This window comes from Dermochelys coriacea, chromosome 12 (genome assembly GCF_009764565.3).
Source record: "Dermochelys coriacea isolate rDerCor1 chromosome 12, rDerCor1.pri.v4, whole genome shotgun sequence".
Taxonomy (NCBI): Eukaryota; Metazoa; Chordata; order Testudines; family Dermochelyidae; genus Dermochelys; species Dermochelys coriacea.
Genome location: NC_050079.1, coordinates 5,260,907 through 5,280,701, shown reverse-complemented (window position 1 = coordinate 5,280,701; position 19,795 = coordinate 5,260,907). Strand labels below are relative to the sequence as shown.

General features: G+C 52.4%; 1 protein-coding gene across 2 annotated transcripts in view; it reads right to left on the bottom strand.

The window, feature by feature from the left end:
- Positions 1-12,596, bottom strand: part of HSD11B2 (hydroxysteroid 11-beta dehydrogenase 2) — a 54,570-nt gene extending 41,974 nt beyond the window's left edge. The window contains exon 1 of one of the 2 annotated variants that reach the window (XM_038368426.2): positions 12,289-12,596. In XM_038368426.2, the coding sequence (XP_038224354.1) occupies positions 12,289-12,541 (253 nt within the window). In that variant the 5' untranslated portion in view covers positions 12,542-12,596. Of the gene's footprint in view, positions 1-10,022; positions 10,111-12,288 lie in introns of those variants that run through there. The other variant, XM_043494799.1, reaches the window with a different exon arrangement.
- Positions 12,597-19,795: the final 7,199 nt, after the last annotated feature.

The window sequence follows — 19,795 nt, the reverse complement described above, 5'->3', positions numbered from 1 at the left end:
CTGCTCAGCCCAAATTGACAACAGGCAATCCGCACTGAGGACTCCACGTTATGACAACTGGACAGCAAGACTGTGCTGTTTTCTGGAGTGAAGCCAAGGGGATCGGGCTGGAAGGGATTCTGAAGGCAGCAGGCCAATACGCACGTTGTCATGCATCACCAGTGGAATCTTGCACCACCACATGGCATCAAGGGACACTTCAGAGATCTCAGAAGAGAATAAGGAAAGGAAAGTCCAAGCAACCTTCTCAAGACTTTCCCGGTCCCATGAGCAAGGAAAAGCAGACAGCAGAGGACACTGGAGGCAAGTCATTGGTAGGTAAGTAGAGGGTGTTGGTTCCATTATGGGGAGAGGGAGCTGTATATGGCCTCCAGCGCACGAGCACAGGAACCAGTCATTAAACTAGCTATGTGAGGGGAAGGTAGCAAGGAGACAACCAGCCCAAACGATCAAACACACAACTCAGGCTCAAGGCACATGAAGGGGATAGGTTCTTTGCCCACATCCTAGCGTTAGGAGCCTGGATAACAAACAGGAGGAATTAGAAACGCTCGCGCACAAGGACAATTCTGACAGTTGGTGTTTCCAAAAGCATTGTGGGGCTCTGCAGGACTGGCATGCTAGAGTCCCTGGCTCCAGCCCATGCAGACGGGGCTGGGTGAGTGGGAAGAGCGAAGCGCTCTTCACCAGAAGGCACATTACACGGCTCAGAGTTATTGGGGACCTGGAAACACGGGATCTTGATGGTGTGTGGATCGGCATTCCAGCAGAGTAGCAGCTGGGAGACTAGAACAGACCCTTCACTTCATCATGCTGGGGTCTCATGCTGCCCGTCAAAAGACTATCTTGAGTTTCTGCAGATCAGATACTTTTCTAATGTTTTTACCCACACCTAGAGAAACGGGGGGGGGGGGGGCTAGAGATGGACAAGTCACCCTTCAATGGCCTACAATCCATCCCTTCCTGGGAGGGGGAGCACAGAGCAATTCAGTATTAGGTCTCATCCTGATGGTTAGACCAATTGATCTTCGGATTAAAAATTAGTGATTGCCTTCGTTATGAATTATTATGAGCTGGCTAGATCAGCTTTGTAACAGCCCCAGGCACCAATATCAGCAAACGAAGCTAAATGTTTGAGCCAAGCTGACCGGGAGGAAAAAGGTCAGTGTGACTGAGAATGGGGAGTTGTTTAAAGGACACTTTCCTAGATGCCAGGAAAGGCACAAATTCAGTCACAAAGTGCTACTTCAGTGAAAGCTACTATGGTGATTGGAGAGAAAAAAGGGGGGTGGGTGTTTTTATATAGATAAATGGAGGAGGGGGGCCATGGCTACAAGTCACACGTGAAGCACTACAGGCAACTGACAAGGATAGCCAGAGATAGCAATTAAACCCCCATGGCAGAGCTAAGGGCAGCAAGGAGGAATTTTTTTGAGAGAGATCCTGGCACAGGAGACAGGCCAGCAGCAAGCATTAATCACCACTTCCAGAGCCCACTCAGGCCTTTCTTTGGGGCACCATCTATTCAGGGCATCAACATTCAGCATAAACCCCACAGCTTCCTTACCAGGCACCTCTCCCCCCCGTCTGCCTAGGAATCCCACTGCCCACCACAGCCCCCAGCCTAATTCCTGCATGTCCCCGCAACCTGAGCGCTCAGCCTTTCTAGGACTCGGGTGCTCAGCAGGCAGGCACTGATCACCCACAGCAGCAGGGTTTAATGGGCACCATCTCCAAAGACGGTTGGCTGAGGGCAGCCTACCCTGCTGCCCATACTGAGGAACTAGAGGAATTTGCACACCGCAGAGGCCTGCTGCTAGATGGAAAAGGAAGAATTGTCAGAATGATGCAGAAAAGATGGAAGGGTCAGAATGATCCACAAATGGATCCAGATGCTAACTAAGCAGGGCCAGGTCTGGGGATGAGCAGTTTCCCTGGGCACCGTCTTCAAGGGACTGCTGCTGCATTGGTTTTTTGTTTTGTTTTTAAAATAATTTTCTGCCCTGGTCTGTGTCCCAATGTTAGGTGATCCCTGAAACCCCTGCTCAGCTGCTGCCTAGCCCTGTAGGCAGCTACAATTCTGCTGCCAGGGTTCCCTAGGCACCTATGTCAGGACACATGCACTGCTTCCTCACTGTTGGCGTTGGGACGCCTATCCTGCGCCCGAGCCATGAGCCAGGTGAACATGGGCATCCCTCCACCTGTCTTCTCCAAGGGCCGGCCTCGTGCAGTAAGCACGCCTAGAGAATGCTTAACTCTGCACAGAACAGCTGCCTCCAGCAGAACCTTCATCCCAGGGGTTCGAGCACTGCCCCAGGGTGGGGGAAAACCCACAATCAGCCCTCCTGTGTCAGAAAGGGTCTCCCCCATCTCAGGAGTCTAATCCCTGAGCGATGGGATACCCTGATGTCCATCTCTCTCGCTGAAGCCATTCCACTTGAATTCAATATTACCTGGACAAGAGAGAGTGGAAGATGCTCTCACCCAGTGGTGAAGGGGGCTCACTTGTGAGGTAGAAGACCCCTGAACATAAGAATGACCATACTGGGTCAGACCAAAGGTGCATCCAGCCCAGTATCCTGTCTGCCGACAGTGGCCAATGCCAGGTGCCCCAGAGGGAGTGAACCTAACAGGTAATGATCAAGTGATCTCTCTCCTGCCATCCGTCTCCCTAGCCTCTGTTTGTCAGAGGGTGGACACCATTCCTTACCCATCCTGGCTAATAGCCATTAATGGACTTAAAAGAGAACTGGATAAATTCATGGAGGTTAAGCCCTGTTATAGTCCTAGCCTTCACAACCTCCTCAGGTAAGGAGTTCCAAAGGTGGACTGTGCGCTGAGTGAAGAACTTCCTTTTATTTGTTTTAAACCTGCTGCCCATTAGTTTCATTTGGCAGCCCCTAGTTCTTATATTATAGGAACAAGTAAATAACTCTTCCTTATTCACTTTCTCCACCCCACTCATGATTATATAGACCTCTATCATATCCCCCCTTAGTCTTCTCTTATCAAAGAGGCTAGGACTTTTCAGCTTGGAATCTCCTCCTATGGGACCCGTTCCAAACCCCTAATCATTTTAGTTGCCCTTTTCTGAACCTTTTCTAATGCCAGTATATCTTTTCTGAGATGAAGGGACCACATCTGTACACAGTATTCAAGATGTGGGGGTACCATAGATTTGTACAAGGGCAATAAAATATTCTCCATCTTATTCTCTATCCCTTTTTAAATGATTCCTAACATCCCATTTGCTTTTTTGACTGCCCTGCACACTGCATGGATGTCTTCAGAGAACTATCCATGATGACTCCAAGATCTTTCTCCTGATTAGTTGTAGCTAAATGATGGTCAAGTCCCTTCTTCTCACCAGGCACAGGAAGGAAATTGAACTGGGGACTCCCAGATTCTGGGGGAGTGGCCTAATCACTAGGCTAAAGGTTATAAGGGAGGCCCCTCCCTGATCTGCCCACCCTCCTCAGCCATTTTGTGCACAATTAGGTGGGTACCTAAGCTAATTTGTGCAAGAACAGCTTAGGTACTAAAGCAGCCTGACTCCTGGTAGGGGATTGTTAGCAGAGGGGAGTACCTCTGAGAAGGACGCCTCTCTCCTTAGCTTTTCCCCTGGGCTAGCTTCAGCAGGGCTTTTGGGGATCCCAATGGAAGGCGCTGTGCTCTCCCCATTCATTGTATAGCGAGCCTGGATGCATAGCTCAGGTTCTGTGCAGAACAGGGGATTTCAAGGCACCTGACACTGCCCATGTCCCTTTGAGGGTCTGGGCCTGCGGGGGAAGCCACATTTCTTTCCAACAGTTACTAAAGAGGATAGTAAACCGCATCTGCCATTATGAAACCAGATAACTTGCACCATGCGTTTTAAAAAGAACCGTGGAGGAGCTGCCTGGACTGTTAGTTTTTAATAATTGTAGGCAAACTGGGGAAGTTCCCGAAAATTAGCTGATTTTATGCCTCTCTTTAAAAAGAGAATTACAGGCCAGATAGCTGTGCCACTATTTCGTTTCCTGGGAGGGATGTCAGGCCGACGTGGGACTGTATCAATAGAGAACTAAAGACAGAAATACAATTAATACAAGTCAACATTGTGTCATGGGAGACATAAAGGTCACTTGACAAGACCTATCTTTTTTATGAGATTACAAGTTTGGTTGATAAAAGCGACTGCAATCACACTATACTTTGATTTCTGTGAGACAATGGATTTAGCATTATGCAACATATGGATTAAAGTACTAGCTAGTTTCTAATCCAGTTAATAAGTCACTTTTAAAAAATAATGCTATCGGATAGATCTGAAAATGTGTTAATGGGACATTTCTAGTGGAACCCTGTTCTTAGACCAATAATATTTCATTCCCTTATCAATAATCAGGAAGAGAATATGAAAATCACTGCTAATGAGCTTTACAGCGGACAAAGATTGATAGGGTGATAAACTATGACAAGGCCAGCTCGTTGACACAAAACAGAGTACATTCAGACATGGATTTTGATATGGCCAAATGCAAGATCACATATCTAGGAATAAAGAATACACACCACACTTAGAGAATCAGCGACTGTATCCGGGAAAGCAGTGGGGCGGGGGGAGAGGAGGGGGACTTGGAGGTCATGGTAGATAAGTGCAATGCTGGCTAAGAGGGCTAATGAAATCCTTGAATGTTCAGTACATAGTTCAGTGGAGCACTTAAACATAGGATTTAAGGAGCCCAATCTATGCAGTTTATCAAAGAAGGTAAAGCAGTAATTTGATCACATTCTATAATTACCTATAGAGGGAGAACAGATCTGACGCTAGAGGGTTGCAATCCAGGAGGCAAAGTGTAACAGGTTCCCGTGGGTGGAAGTTGAAGGCAGCAGAGTTTGGATGGGAAATAAGACCTTTTTAGAACAGTGAGGGTGATTCACCATTGGAACAGATGGGCAGAGCAGGGTCTTTGGCAGGATTGGACGCCTGTCCAAGAGATGTGCTCTAGCTCAGCCACCAGCATTGGGGTGGATGCAACAGAGTCTGCGTGAAATCCTCTGGCTGGGTCAGGCTAAATGAGCCCATTCAAAATGAAACTGTTGGGGCCCAAAGGGACATGAAAATAGAGCTGCTCAGGAATTTTCTGACAGCGGGTTTTTGACGGAAAAAAAACATAGTTTAGACAGTGTGGAAATTCTGTGGGAAAGTGAGATTTCCCCATGTTTTTATTTCTCTCCTCTCTCCAGTGGGTTCCTAAACCAGTGGGCTACAGAACCAGTCTCACACACTCACGCTCTCCCAGATTGTTCTGGAAATACTGAACTAGTCATTGGGCCAGAGAGGAGGACTCTGTAGCCTGGTGTTTAGGGCCCCCTCAGGGAGGCGGGAGACCTAGGGTCCGGTCCCCTGCTCTAATCACCCTTTCATTACTAATCCAGAGTGGAACCGCTTCCACAGGAGAGAATGAGGCAGCTCCACATCAGACTCTCAGACCTGGGCCCCACACACGAGGCTATCCCAGAGCTGGGTCTGTGTTTCTCCAGCCACGAGGGGGTAAGCGAGTCGAAGCCAGAGAGAGAAGCTGCATTTTCTCTCTTGGCTGTTCTTTCCTCTCCCCTTTTGCATGGGTTTGTCTTGCGGGAAATGTGATTGGACTTTAACAACAACAAAACCAACAGCTCCAGCCCGTTTCTACTAACTTCTGATCTTTGCCCCGAGCGGACAGTTATTCCCACCTTCACATCAGCTAAGGGACTGTCAGACAAAGGTTTTTTCCTTCTAAAGACTCTCTCCAGCTAAAGGGAAAAGCAACAAGGGCGGAAGCCTGATTTAACACCTTACATTTCAAAGGCTTTAACTGGGTTGCCTTCTTCTGCATCTTTAATAAAAGGTGAAATGACGTTTAATGCTGCATTTATCATGGGACTAAGCAGGCAGAGATCTCCGTATACCAGCCCCTGAGCTTTGTTTAACACTGTAATGGTGGATAGTGACAGGGTCTTGTTAGCACCAGTTAGTCTTTGGGCCCATATATTCCATCTAAATCCAACAGATCATTAGATCCTCTAACCTCCTGTCTATCACAGGCCAATACATTTCACCCAGGCACCCCTGAACTGAACCAAACCCAGTAATTTGTGATTGGCTAAGGCCTGGTCTAGAAACATCTAGTTTTGACAACTCCAAGAGATGGAAGACCTACCATTTCCCTTGGTTGTTTATTTCACTGGTTACGCTCACCCATTGTTGATGTAGCCAAGGTCAGTTAAAGTTCCGTGTAACCAGATGAATTTGCTCATAGATCCAAGATTTATTGAAAACAAATGAAAGACAGGAAGAAAGCTGTTTTGCCAATATTCAAAAAGGGAAGACAGGATGACCTAGATAGGTAATTGTGAAAAAGGAAGGGGACCGTCTTCACTAATATTGTCACAGCAGTTATACAATTGCGATAAATCTTGTACAAAGTATACCTTGTAAGGTATCATTGGAAAAGTTAGCACTGTTCCACTGATTACAGCTCAGGGTAATGTGTGATCCATCATTGGGTATGAAGATATGAAACTGTATGGTTTCTAAACATACTTGTTAATAAAGATGTGCTCCTGGGTAACACCCACAAGACAGATTTACATTAAGACTAGCCCGTCAGGTGTTGATGGGGCATTAAGCAGAATCAACTCCTTCAGTGGACCCACGGGTGAAATAAAAAATTCAGCTGCTTATGGAGGGGCACTTTCTGTGCCCCCTGCAGCCAGAGGAGCTAGTTCTCCCCGCCAAAGCCTCCGGGCCAGAGGAGCTGGATCTCCTCACATGCCCCAGGGCCAGAGGAGCGGTCATCTCCCATCCCAGGGCCAGAGGAGCTCTGCACCCCCACTGATTTGGGGCAGGGCAGGCCCCTACATCCCCCCCTTGTGCATGCCCGTGAGTGGACCCCTCCCAAAAGGTGCCTCAGAGAGCACAGAGACAATGGAAACCCCATGATTCAGCAAGGCATACAAAGCATGTGTTTGAGCCCGTACTCTGCTATGCACATGGACTGGGGGGTGGTGGTGACAACATCACTTCCTAGCCTGATTCCTGCCCCACATCTCTGGACTGTGATTTCTAACAAGGAGAGCTTTGAATAGTGGACTGAGGACCCCAATATTTTGGGTGAACCAGAAGGATGTATTGCAAGCTAGCAGATTTAACATTACTACTATCATACTGATCTCCAGACTCTGAAATCAACTGGAATATATACGATTCACTTTAAAATGAAAGGTTTATTAATAAAAAGTTATTAAAAGGTTAGTTTACTAGAGGATTGGCATTAGTGTGGTTTTTTGGTGAGATCCTGAAGCCAAATTGCCCCTGGGTGAGTGGGTGGCTCTCTGGGTCTAGAAGAACCAAAGATGTGATGAACTTTGGTTTTAATAGCCTTTCATCATAAAGTCTGGTTGTCTGGGTGGTGCATGAGGGGCGAGGCCCGAGGGAGATTTTCTGTGGCTTCATAATAACTAGTAGTATTTTGGAAGCACATTTGTTCCTGGCTTGGTGAAATTGTATGATCAGACATACCACCAGTTTGGGGAACATGCTGCTGGCAGTGTCCAGTTCTGGTGCCCCCAATTCAGGAAGGATGTTGATGAATTGAAGAGGGTTCAGAGAAAAGCCACAAGAATGATTAAAGGATTAGAAAAGCTGTCTTATAGGTGAGGGACTCAAGGAGCTCAATCTGTTTAGCTTAAAGAGAAGACTAAGGGGTGATCACAGTCTGTAAGTACCTGCATATTGAACAACAGACTCTTCAATTTACAGAGAAAGGTCTAAGCTGATCCAATGACTGGAAGTTGAAGCTAGACACATTAAAACTGGAAATAAGGAGTAATTTTAACACAGAGAGTAGTTAGCCACTGGAAACTACCACGGGTACGGACTGTTGTGTCTTAACCATGGGGAATGTTGGAGAGGTCCAGGAGGATGCGAATGGACGTCTGCCCACCTTCCATCCATGGACAGCAGCAGCTTGGTTATCAGTGCTAATGCTACCGCTGGCACGCAGTGTCCTGGCCGGAATCCAGACAGTGCCAGCTCTAGTATCTGCCTTGGGCTAGAGGAGACTGGAGGTGGCCTTTGGCCAGCACCTCTCTGAGCTGGCTCAGGAATGGCAGTTCGCTTTGAACCCTGCCAGGTGTTTGAGCAGTTCCCGTTTGCCCTCCAATATGCCTGGCTTCACAATCGATCAATACTGAATTCCACCTGCCATCGTTTTGGGTGGGTCCAGACACAGCCTCCATGGCCATCGAGGAGCATTTCAGGCCCAGCCAATCACCTGGGGCTGAGCTCAGGTGTCAAATCAGAGTCTCCACTGGAGCTGCCCCGTCCACACTGCTGTTTTTGGCAGGCTGGCTTGAGCCCACTTAGTGCAAGCCCCTCAGGATAACAGCTCAGCTGCTCCCAGAGCCCTTCCCTGGGCTCCCGGCATCCTGCAGCTTTTTCCTTAGCTTAAAGCATTTGGAGTCTTGCAGGAGTGGTTGTTCCCACGGGCTTCCGTTACCCTGTCCAGAGTGGGAGGATGGATCTCCTCTCTCCCTGCCCCCTTAGTGTCTTTGCAATCAGGGCAAAGAGCTGTGCTCTTTCCCAGGGCAAGAGAGTTAATGCTTCCTTTACCACCACAGGGCATGCCGGTCCCATCCCATCACACTCTTCTCGTTCAGTGCATAAACATCAGTAGCCGGGCTCCCCACCCCATCCAGGGTGGAGGTCTGTGCTCCCCACTTACAAGTTACTGACTAAAAACTGCTAAACATAAGGAAGTGCGACAGCCCCATGAGGGAGTCCCCATCTTCACTCACTTCCCAGAACACACTACAGCTGCCCATGGACATCTGGAACCTGGCTAGGGCCAGGAGCAACTACCTGCCTGCAGCACATCTGCCAGCTCAGTCCTCCCCACCTACATGGATCCTGCTTCTCCACCCTCAAGCAGGTGACCCCCAGTACCCAAACAAACATGCAGGAGGGATGGCCACAGGAACACCTGGAGTGTGCCGCTTCCCACCACAATTGCCCTATCATCCTGGTTTTGACACAAAATCCGTTTTAAAGAAATCTGTCTGTCGAGTGACAGCCCCCCACCCCCAACACATGCCCCAGAGATCAGCAGCACGGCCTAGAGTCTGGCAGATACCCAGCTCAGAGCTGTACCACTTGAGCTGCAAGAGGAACTGCTTTCTGCTTTGTGGACCAGCCAGTAGAAGAGGCTTTCACCACCCGTTCCCATTGGGTTACACAGCTATTATATTCTAAAAATGCTCTATAAACAAGCAGTCCCTCTGTCTATCCACTCCAGTCTGAATCAGCTCACGATGCAGCAACATCGAGCAGCAAAACGCAGATTCTCGTAGCTCTCACACAGCCTGCATCCAGGGTCCAAAAAGTGAAAAACTCCGGTAAATAAACTGTGAATGCAACTTGAACCAGGTACCAGCGCTGCTGCACCCACAGTAGAGAAAATACTGCTGTTACACACTGCATAGGTAACTTGTCCAACTCACTGCCCAACAGGAACCTCCTGCGGATGGTGAGGGAGTGAGGGCAGAAGAGCTGCCAGCTGGAGGCTGGTTGTGTATGCCACACGCTCCTGCAGCTGGCATTGTGCAAGAAGAGAGGAGCCTCACTACGCTGCCTCAGGCTGCCCTGCCCCTAAGGCATGGGGCTGGGGAAGACAAAGGCCCCCACCTCTTCCTGGGGACTGGGTGCCTCTGTCTGAGGGAGTGACACACGCAGAGCATGCCCTGAATTAACTCCCCAGGGAATGGGGCTACTGATTATGCAAACGCTAAATTGATTTGATGCCCGTCCTGCCTGAATGAAGTACTTGGCATCCAGCCCTGCCAAGAGGTCTGGGCCAGGGCACAGCTACTAACTGACCCAGGTCACCAGCTGCACCTGAAACCACAAGGTAATGCCAGCTAACAGCAAACCCTGCAGGCCTGCAGTGTCCTTTCCTTGCCTTCCAGGCAAGAACACCTCGTTCCACTCGCTGACTCACCAGTTATACACGCAGTGCCACACACAGGCCTCACTCGACACGCTCTGCCACATCCCGGGTCAGCACACTGCATCGAGAGCTGGAGTCATTGGCACTTTGGGAATGCCAAGGGACCTGAGAGAGACATGCACATGTGCGGACGCAGGCAAACATCCACGCGCTCAGGAACACGGTACGTGTGCACACGCAGATCACGCGCGGCGGCTTTCAGTAAACACACTTGTTCTTCCTTCCCTAGCATGGCCTGTATCTGCTGCTGCCTTGACCTTCGCTCAGCTGAATCACTCATTCACACCTGCTGCATCTGTCAGCTCTCACCTTGAGCTCTGGAGCTCCCTCTCGAGGCCACTCTCCGGACTGCACTCTGCTCTGCAGCCACCTTCCCGGCTCTATGGCCATGGAAACACCTCCCACCTTCCCACAGCTCCCCAACTGCCAGAGTCATGCTCTGATCCTCCAAGTCTGCCCCAGTGAAGTCCCTCTGGCCTCATCTCCTCCCATAGGCCCTCCTCCACTCCCACCTTCCTCTCTTGGCAAGGCCGTTGCCACTGCAGGACCTCTACTCCATCAAACAGCAGTTGCTGGAGCAAGAGCAAACCCCACTCTTCCTGCAAGGAGATGGGCCTTGCTCCCTTGGGAAGCACCTGCCCAAACGTCCCCCACGTGCCAACATCACACCAGCTCCCGGACCAAGGCTCTCACCCTGTTGGAGAGTATTGGGATTTGCATCAGTCAGTGGGCTCCTTCCAGGAGGGATCAGGATCCAAGAAGCGCTCATGGAGAGCTACCTCGGCCCTCCCTGCCAGCGCCTAGAGAGGGAAGCCCATGGCCATTACAACAGACAGCTTGGCACTCTCCAAGGGCGTGTGTGTGCGCACGCGCACACGCATGTGAATGAATGGCCCCATTTTACAGAACAGGAAATAGAAGCCCTGGAAGATTCACTAATAAAGCTAGTTAAGGGCAGAGCTGGAGCTAGGACCGAGATGCCCAGGCTCCCTTGACCTTGCCCTCCTCACTGGTGCATGCTTTCTCCCATAAAAGGGTACCTCACGGTGTTCATCGGCCCTTTCTCAGCTTCACCGTCAGACCGGTGAGCACAGCCATGTAGTACCAGCAGGCCACCAGGCTTCAGAGAGCAAGAGGAAGTGCCAGAGACTCATTCCCGGCAGCAGCACAGCCCAAGGCTAGCCAGCCGTACAGCCGTGGGGCAGCGTGCCAGCACCACACTGGAGATGCCATCTTCGAGGGACAATTCTCAGGCTCCTGGAGCTTGGGCTGTGGGGCTGTCTCATTGCTGCGGAGACTTCTAGGCTCGGACTGCGCCCAGGCTCAAGGCCCTGCAGGGTGGGAAGGTCTCTGAGCTCGGGCCCAAGCCCAGAAGTCTGCAGAGCAAAGAACCAGCCCCGGAGCCTGAGCCGGCTGGCCCGGGGCAGCCGTGGGGTTTGTCTTTGGGTCGTAGATATACAGTCCTTCAGCCAGAAAAGCACTTCTAAGTGCAAGTCGAAGCTCTGCTGACCCAGCTGAGAGAGCAGGAGCCCGGGACACGGGACAACTGTCTGTTCTGCTAGGCCAGGCAGAGATCGCCAAGTGCAGGAGGAGGTGGAAGGAAGGTGTTATTATGGGGCAGGCAGTGGTAGGCCTTGCCCATGGAGTGGGAACAGTTACAGGCAGGTGCCATGTGATACAAGTGTAACTTACCCTGGGTTCTGGGAGGAACCCCTGGTCTTGAGGCTATAACACCGCCTGCGGGGACCACTCTGATGGCAGAAAAGCCCCAGAGCAGACTCTGAACACACCACCATGTCCTGCTCCAAGGGGCATCCTGCCTCCCTCGGTCCCAGGCACTGCAGCAGCCGATACAGTGGGCTGCATCGCCGTGGCCTTCCAGAAGGTCAGAGCCTCACGACCTAGCCCCATGCAGATCCAGGAGGCCCCACCGCAGGCATCTGAACCACTTTGAGCCTTCAGAACGGAGACTCTTCTGCACAGGCGGGGGGGGGGGGGGCCCTTTCCCCAGGACACAGGAGTCCTGGTGCAGGAACCTAGTGTGAACACGTGCCGTTGACATCACACCATCACACTGACGTGCGCACGCACACACAGAGTCACCCGCCCGGCACTGCGGCCGGGCACGCACCCCAACCAGAGACAAGTTCACCCGGCTCCTGGCACACACAGGCGGCCCAGGAACACAGGTGTCCCAGCTCCAAACGGGCGGATTAAACATTAACCGCCGGGGAGGAGGGAGGCCGGGCTCACTCACCTGTGATGAAGACCACTTTCCCCGCCACAGGGAGCCTTCGCCGCTGGGCCACGCGCCCCAGGGCCAAGCAGCCGGCGGCGGCGAGGGTGGCGCCCAGGGGCAGAGGCAGGCACGCCTGGCACAGGCACTGCAGCAGGGCCAGCAGCCCCAGGTGCAGCAGGGCCCGAGTCAGGAGCAGCTGGGAGCGGGAGAGTCGCAGGAGGAGGCTGCCCGCGAAGAGGGCCCAGAGCGAGCCGTAGACCCAGCGCTCCATGGCTCAGGGCCAGCGGCGCCCGGCACAGGCAGCGGCCAGGCTCGGCACCTACTTATAGCGGGGCCGGGCGGAAGAGGGCGGAGCCGGCCCTGCCCTGCCAATGGGAGCCGGCTCTCCGCGCCCCGGCCGCAGCCAACTTGGGGCAAGAGCGGGCCGGGGGCGCGGAGCAGCCCCCGGGGACCAGCGCCCGGCCGGCCGGCCGCGGCTTTGGAAGACTCAAAGTGAAAGTGCCCCACGTGCGGCCCCGCTGGAGGAGCAGGGGGCCGGCGGGCAGTGCCAGCCCCCGGCTTGGCCTGGGCGACTCCGCGCTGGTGGCTGGCGACCCCGGTGCGCCGTGCCGGGGGGCGCAGTGGGGCAGCCCCTGCGGGGGCCCGGCAGCTCCCCGGCCAAGCGGCCCTTTGCTCTGGCTTCGCCTCTATTTATTTATTTCCTCTTTGGGGAGTGGAAAGTGCCCCATGGCCAGCCCTGGAGGGGCGCCCCCAAGCCAGGGCAAGCACCCCCCCCCCCCGCCCATCTCTGCCACGCTTTCAGCCCTTGGAGTCTGCGGCAACTCCTGGGGGGGGGCGATGATTAGGGACAGCTGGGAGGAGTGGGGGAGGAACAGCTCTAGTTATCCAATGGGGCCAGCTCTCCTGAGTATACTGAGAGTCTCCCGTTACTGGGTGTGCTTCCTAAAGCCCCAGCTCCTGGAGTCAGGTGAGCCCAAGACACTCACTGCCTTCATTCAATACAAAGTAAAGTTAGTAGTCCTCCTGGCTGCAGCTAACCACTTGGAACAGTGACCCAAGTGTCCGTCCCCCTGCGGGCTTATAACCAAGAAGCCAAAGAGAGAGCACCCACCTTTGTTATTTTTGTAAACGGTTGTGATTCTTTGTGGGCTGATTGATGATTCTGCGAAAGGTGGGGTTGGGAATTCGATCTTTTAGGTTTTAATAGGACCCGCATCACTGGAGTAGCCAAGAGCCTCACCAACGTTGATGCATTTATCTTCTCAGCACCCCCGGGGCAGGCCATTACCCCCGAGTCTCAGCTGAGGAACTCAGGCAGGGAGAGGCCAAGGGCCAGATTTTTAAAGCTATTTAGGTGCTTAAAGATGGGCTAATATTCTAGCCCAAAGCAACTTGTCCAAGGTCACCCAAGGACCTGCGCCAGATGTCCTGAGTCCTAGGTGAATACCCTAACCCCTGGATATCCTTCCTCTGGCCCACCGTCTGTTTCACACTGGCTGCTGAGCAGTCATCGGACAGTCGCAGTTGTTCTCTACCCACCCAGTTTGGATTCAGATCAGTGAGTAACCCCCTATGCTCCAGCATTGTGAGCAGTTACCAGGTGTGATCACCTCCCCCACAGGGGTGTTTGCAAAGCGCCCTGGGAGCATTAGCAGAAAGGGTTGTGTGAGGTGAAAGAAAGTTTAATGTTGCTGTTGAATATTTTCCTTGTTGTAAATAATAACACCAAAAAATTGGATCAAGCTATGGCCATGCAAAGACAAAGAACTGTTCATCCCCGAGAGAAGCATGTAGAATCCCTGCCCAGAACCACCCTGGAAACAACAAGAGATTAAAAAAAGAGACCGTGTGCGGCGCGAGCTCCCAGCCAGGTCCCCCAGCCCTTGTCTGGGCTGACCCTTGGGTTGATCAGTAATGCATTCTTACAGGACACATGCATCCATGTCCTTAGTCCAGCCTGCACGGAAGGGACAGATTCCTTTGTCCAAAGTCTCATTATGCACGTTCCTGCTGACGCTGTTGTTGCCCCTTGAAATAGGCTCCCCTCCTGATCCTGCGGAGAGACACTCTGTCCCTCTCCACACTGTTAGTTTTTACAGCCAAGTTTCCCCTGTGCGCCTTCTGTCCATTAATGGAGCTTCATTCCTGGTGTTCTGCAGCAGGAAGGCAACGAAAGGGTTAAGCACAGTCCTACCTCTTGTGTGCTCTACCTGTCCTCACACCAGGGAACCTGCCCAGATTTCAGGCTTCAGGTGAGGATAAGACCTTTGTCCTGTGGCAGTGCTATCTCTACCCTCCTGCAGCCTGTGCTCTCTTCCCCCTCATGGGGCCCCTAAATCCATATGGGGGCATCTTGGCTGATCCCGGGGGCATCTATGTCCATGACACTCACGAGGTGGAACCCCACACAGCGAGGCTGGAGTAACGCCTGCCGCTCTGCTGGTGGCCCAGAGCTGCACAGCTATGCTCTGATAACGACCCGTGTGGGCATTGCCACTCTGGTCTGCAGAGAGCCCTGCCTACTGCTGGAAAGGCCAGAGATCAAGGGAAAGGGCATTTCAGCTCCAGTGGATACTCTCATTTATGAGGCCCAAGCCCCAGTGCTGGCGCAGCTTGGGGGGCTGGGGTAAAGGTAACATCCCCTGCACCTTTCAAAGTCTGATTTTGCCTCCTGTTGCCACCCACCTCTCCACCAGGCTGGTGCAGCGGGGTTTCCCAGGGTCCGGTCAGGGTGGCTTTGGGGGCCCCTCAGGCAACCAAGCACACAAGCAGGGCCCTAGTCCATTAATAGGCCAAAAAACTGGGTTATTTCCCTGCTCCTGTGTTGTGATTAGGTGTGAGTACAGGGCAGGACGTCAGCAGACCTGGATTCTATTCCTGGCTGCTGCTGACTGACATGCTGGGCAACCTTGCGCAAGCCACTTCCCCTGGCTGTGCGATGGGGGTAATGACCCTGACCTGCTCCCAGGGATGTCACAACTGTCAACAGCTGTTTGTTCAGGGCTTGGAACAGGCAACCCGCTGCATCAGTGCCAAGTGTTATTGAAGAGTTTTAGCACCCACTGGTGAGCTGGGCCGGGGCCCTGTTGCGCCAGGCTCTGTGCAGACACGCAGGAGACATCACACAGTCCTTGCCCTAGCAGCTCATAGTGCAGAAAAAGCAGGAAAGGAACTGCCAAGGAGGCCACACAGCTGGGGAAGGGGCTGGTGGGCAGCATTAGTAGTGTGCCTGTGATGATAACATGATGCCCAGCCCGTGGCTGAGTGAGCAGAGTTGTTCGTTAGTTTGGCTGGGGCAGGTGGGGATGTAACAAGGGGGGCTGGGAGCAGGCAGGGAGGTGAGTGTGGTGGGGAAGGGAGCGTGAGGAGGAAGGCAGAGAGAGGACAGGGCAGCAAAAAGCCAGCGCTGTGAATTTGAGCAGAGCTTATCAACTGTGGGTAGGTGTCTGCTCTCAGGAGGCAGCTGTGAGGGGGATTCCACGGGCCAGAAGCCACCTCAGAAGCTCCCCCCCGATGGTCCCAGCAGGTGAGTTGGAGCTGGGCTGCGTGGGGAAGAGAGCCAGGTATCCAGTGGTCTCTGAGGTCAGGCAGACAGGAGTGGCTTAGTCCGTGAAGGAGGTGGGGGTTCAGGTGAGGCTGAGCAGGCTGTAGAGGGGGCTGGAAGGGCACTGGGGGTCTGAATGATGAAAACGAAGCATGACAAAACTGACCCATTTTGGGTATCCACAGACAAATGGCTGAGTTAACCTAAATGCCCCACTTTTGCCTCAGACTTTCTTCTTCGCATCCAAACGCCCTGGCTCTGGCCCGCACACCATCATCTGCGCCGGTGGAACCTGGCCAGCTGAGTGATGGCGTTCCGCCGTCGGGCTGGGCAGGGCACTGAGAAGGGGCCGAGTCCGTGTGATGAACAGCGCGGCAAGTCGGGAGCTCCCCACCCACACTCTGTGAGATGGTGGGTCAAAGTCCCATTTTGTTTCCTTATTTATTACACAAGGTAATTGCTTCTGCCTCGTTCACTTAATAAAGCCCTTTTTTTAATATCTCACTGAGTCAGTACTCGGTGATCCTTTGTGCTTCTCTGCTCTGGATCACCAACTGTCTCCTGCAACAAGCCTGACCCGTGGCGCCCTCTGCATGTATTTGTCTGGGAGGCAGAGTCACTCCTGTGTGCCAATCTCCAAATCGCACTCGGTTCAAGGAGCTCTGCCAAGGCTCTGCCAATTGGTTCATGTCACTGCCAGCTTACCAGAGTTGCCAGTTCCCTTGCTGGAGGGCAGTGAGTGGGCACAGGCAGTGGGGGAAGGGAGCAGCAGCAGGCAGGGCCAGACGTGCTGGCACAGCCTAAGAACCTGGCCTGTAGAAGAGATGAAGAATGACGTTTGCATCCTTCTCAGGAGAGCTGCTTGGCATGTTACAAAAACAAACCCCATTGCACTGGGGGAAAAACACATTTCACAACCCCAGCAGCAGCTCGGCAGGAGCTGCAATGTCAAACTGGCCTGGGTGGTTTTTCCTGGGCGTGGTGCTGGAACCCAAGGTCCCAGTTCACAGCCTTTCCATTTCAACAAAGACAATACAGGAAATGCCAGCATGGTGGGGGAGGGGCGAGGAGGGGGCATGTTCTCAAACAGCATACGACAGGCATTCCCCAAGAGGAATTCAGGCATTTTCTGGAGGTGGACTTGGGCATGGATGAGATGCAAAGCTTTCCCGCTCCCACCCCGCACATGGCACATAGCACTCAGATAGGCCCATTCAAATCAAAGACATTTCCTCAGGTCACCAGGCTACTGGTCACTCAGAAGGTGAATAGCCAGGCATCTGCCAGGGGTCACTGTGATGGGCTGAATGGGCTTCATGAGTTGGCCCAGACCAGGGGAGTTGGACAAGTGGAACGTGGTGGGTTCCATGGGACATTCTGAGCTGACCCAGGTCCGGGGTACTGGGCTGGCTAGAAATAGGCCACGCTGCGGCAAGGTGGGTTGAGTGTTTTGGGCTGGACTGGTGGGTGGATCAGGACTGGTGTTGCTATCTGTCCCAAGTTTGCAGGCTAGGCTTTAAGTTCAGGAGACTCCCATTTCCAGGACCTCCAGAACATCCAAAATCCTTCTCTTCCAGCTCTCTGAGGGAAAAAGTGTAGTGAGGAAGAAATAGACCCATTCCTCCCTGGGATCTGCCTGAGAGGAAGTACGCTAAGGGCTGCATTAAGGAGGCTGTGTTGGTGAGTATCTGAGTGTCTGTTGTGGGGACAGTTTGATCGAGTACTTGATTGGTTGTTTGAAAAGTGTGAATTGGGAGTGCTTTGTTCCAGGTGAGCCTTGAGTGGGCCTGACTGTTATAAAAAGCCAGCCAGCTGCGAACCAGCTGAGCAGCGAACAGCAGAGAAGCTAACAGAGGGAGTTTGCCTGGGGAGAGCCCACTGAGGCTTACATCTTGCCGGCTTCTCTGAGTAGTTATTACAACTCCCGAGGAAGCTTGTAGAAGGAAGGTAATATGGATGGGGAGTGTTCAGCTGTTGTGACCTGCCACGTTTGTCTTTCTTCCACAGGACAGAAGCAACTTTGTCTGTACAAAGTGCAAGCTGGTCTCCATATTGGAAGAGAACGTTCAAGGTCTGGAGCAACAGGTATCGACCCTACATTGCATAAGAGAAACTGAAGATTTCCTGGACAGACGTCAGGATATGCTTCTATGGACACAACGTTTTGAAGATTCAGAGCAGGCTGCAATGTGCGGACAGGAAGACAGTGAAGAAATTTGGCAGCATGTGACCTCCAGAAGAAGAAGGGGGAGCATCCATGTACCAGCAACGCAGATACAGGTAAGTAACCGTTTTCATGTTCTCTCCACAGGTACTAATGCAGAGAGTGGACTAGATGATACATCTGAGGGAAGGGAACAGAAGGAGACTCCGCCGATTGGAAGGCATGAGATGCACTGTCCTAGGGTTGGGGGTTCCATGACCACTGCTCCCAAGAGAAGGAGGCGGGTGGTGGTGGTTGGGGACTCTCTCCTCAGGGGGACTGAGTCATCTATCTGCCGCCCCGACCGGGAAAACTGAGAAGTCTGCTGCTTGCCAGGAGCTAGGATTCACGATGTGACGGAGAGACTGCCGAGACTCATCAAGCCCTCGGATCGCTACCCCTTCCTGCTTCTCCACGTGGGCACCAATGATACTGCCAAGAATGACCTTGAGCAGATCACTGCAGACCACGTGGCTCTGGGAAGAAGGATAAAGGAGTTTGAGGTGCAAGTGGTGTTCTTGTCCATCCTCCCCGTAGAAGGAAAAGGCCTGGGTAGGGACCGTTGAATTGTGGAAGTCAACGAATGGCTATGCAGGTGGTGTCGGAGAGAAGGCTTTGGATTCGTTGACCATGGGATGGTGTTCCAAGAAGGAGGAGTGCTAGGCAGAGATGGGCTCCACCTACGAAGAGAGGGAAGAGCATCTTCACAAGCAGGCTGGCTAACCTAGAGAGAAGGGCTTTAAACTAGGTTCAGCGGGGGAAGGAGACCAAGCCCTGAAGTAAGTGGGGAAGTGGGATACCAGGAGGAAGCATGAGCTGGAGCGAGCGAGAGGGGAGGGCTCCTGCCACATACTGAGAAAGGGGGACGATCAGCGAGTTATCTCAACTGCCTATGCACAAATGCAAGAAGCCTGGGAAAGAAGCAGGGAGACCTGGAAGTCCTAGCACAGTCAAGGAATTATGATATGATTGGAATAACAGAGACTTGGTGGGATAATTCACATGACTGGAGTACTGTCATGGATGGATATAAACTGTTCAGGAAGAATAGGAAGGGCAGAAAAGGTGAGGGAGTTGCATTGTATGTAAGGGAGCAGTATGACTGCTCAGAGCTCCGCTATGAAACTGCAGAAAAACCTGAGAGTCTCTGGATTAAGTTTAGAAGTGTGAGCAACAAGGGTGATGTCGTGGTGAGAGTCTGCTATAGACCACCGGGCCAGGGGGATGAGATGGATGAGGCTTTCTTCCGGCAACTAACAGAAGTTACTAGATCTCAGGTCCTGGTTCTCATGGGGGACTTCAATCACCCTGATAGCTGCTAGGAGAGCAATACAGCAGTGCACAGACAATCCAGGAAGTTTTTGGAAAGTGTAGGGGACAATTTCCTGGTGCAAGTGCTGGAGGAACCAACTAGGGGCAGAGCTCTTTTTGACCTGCTGCTCATAAACCGGGAAGAATTAGTAGGGGAAGCAAAAGTGGAGGGAACCTGGGAGGCAGTGACCATCAGATGGTCGAGTTCAGGATCCTGACACAGGGAAGAAAGGAGAGCAGCAGAATACGCACCCTGGACTTCAGAAAAGCAGACTTTGACTCCCTCAGGGAACTGGTGGGCAGGATCCCCTGGGAGAATAACATGAGAGGGAAAGGAGTACAGGAGAGCTGGCTGTATTTTAAAGAATCCTTATTGAGGTTACAGGGACAAACCATCCCAATGTGTAGAAAGAATAGTAAGTATGGCAGGTGACCAGCTTGGCTTCACAGTGAAATCCTTGCTGATC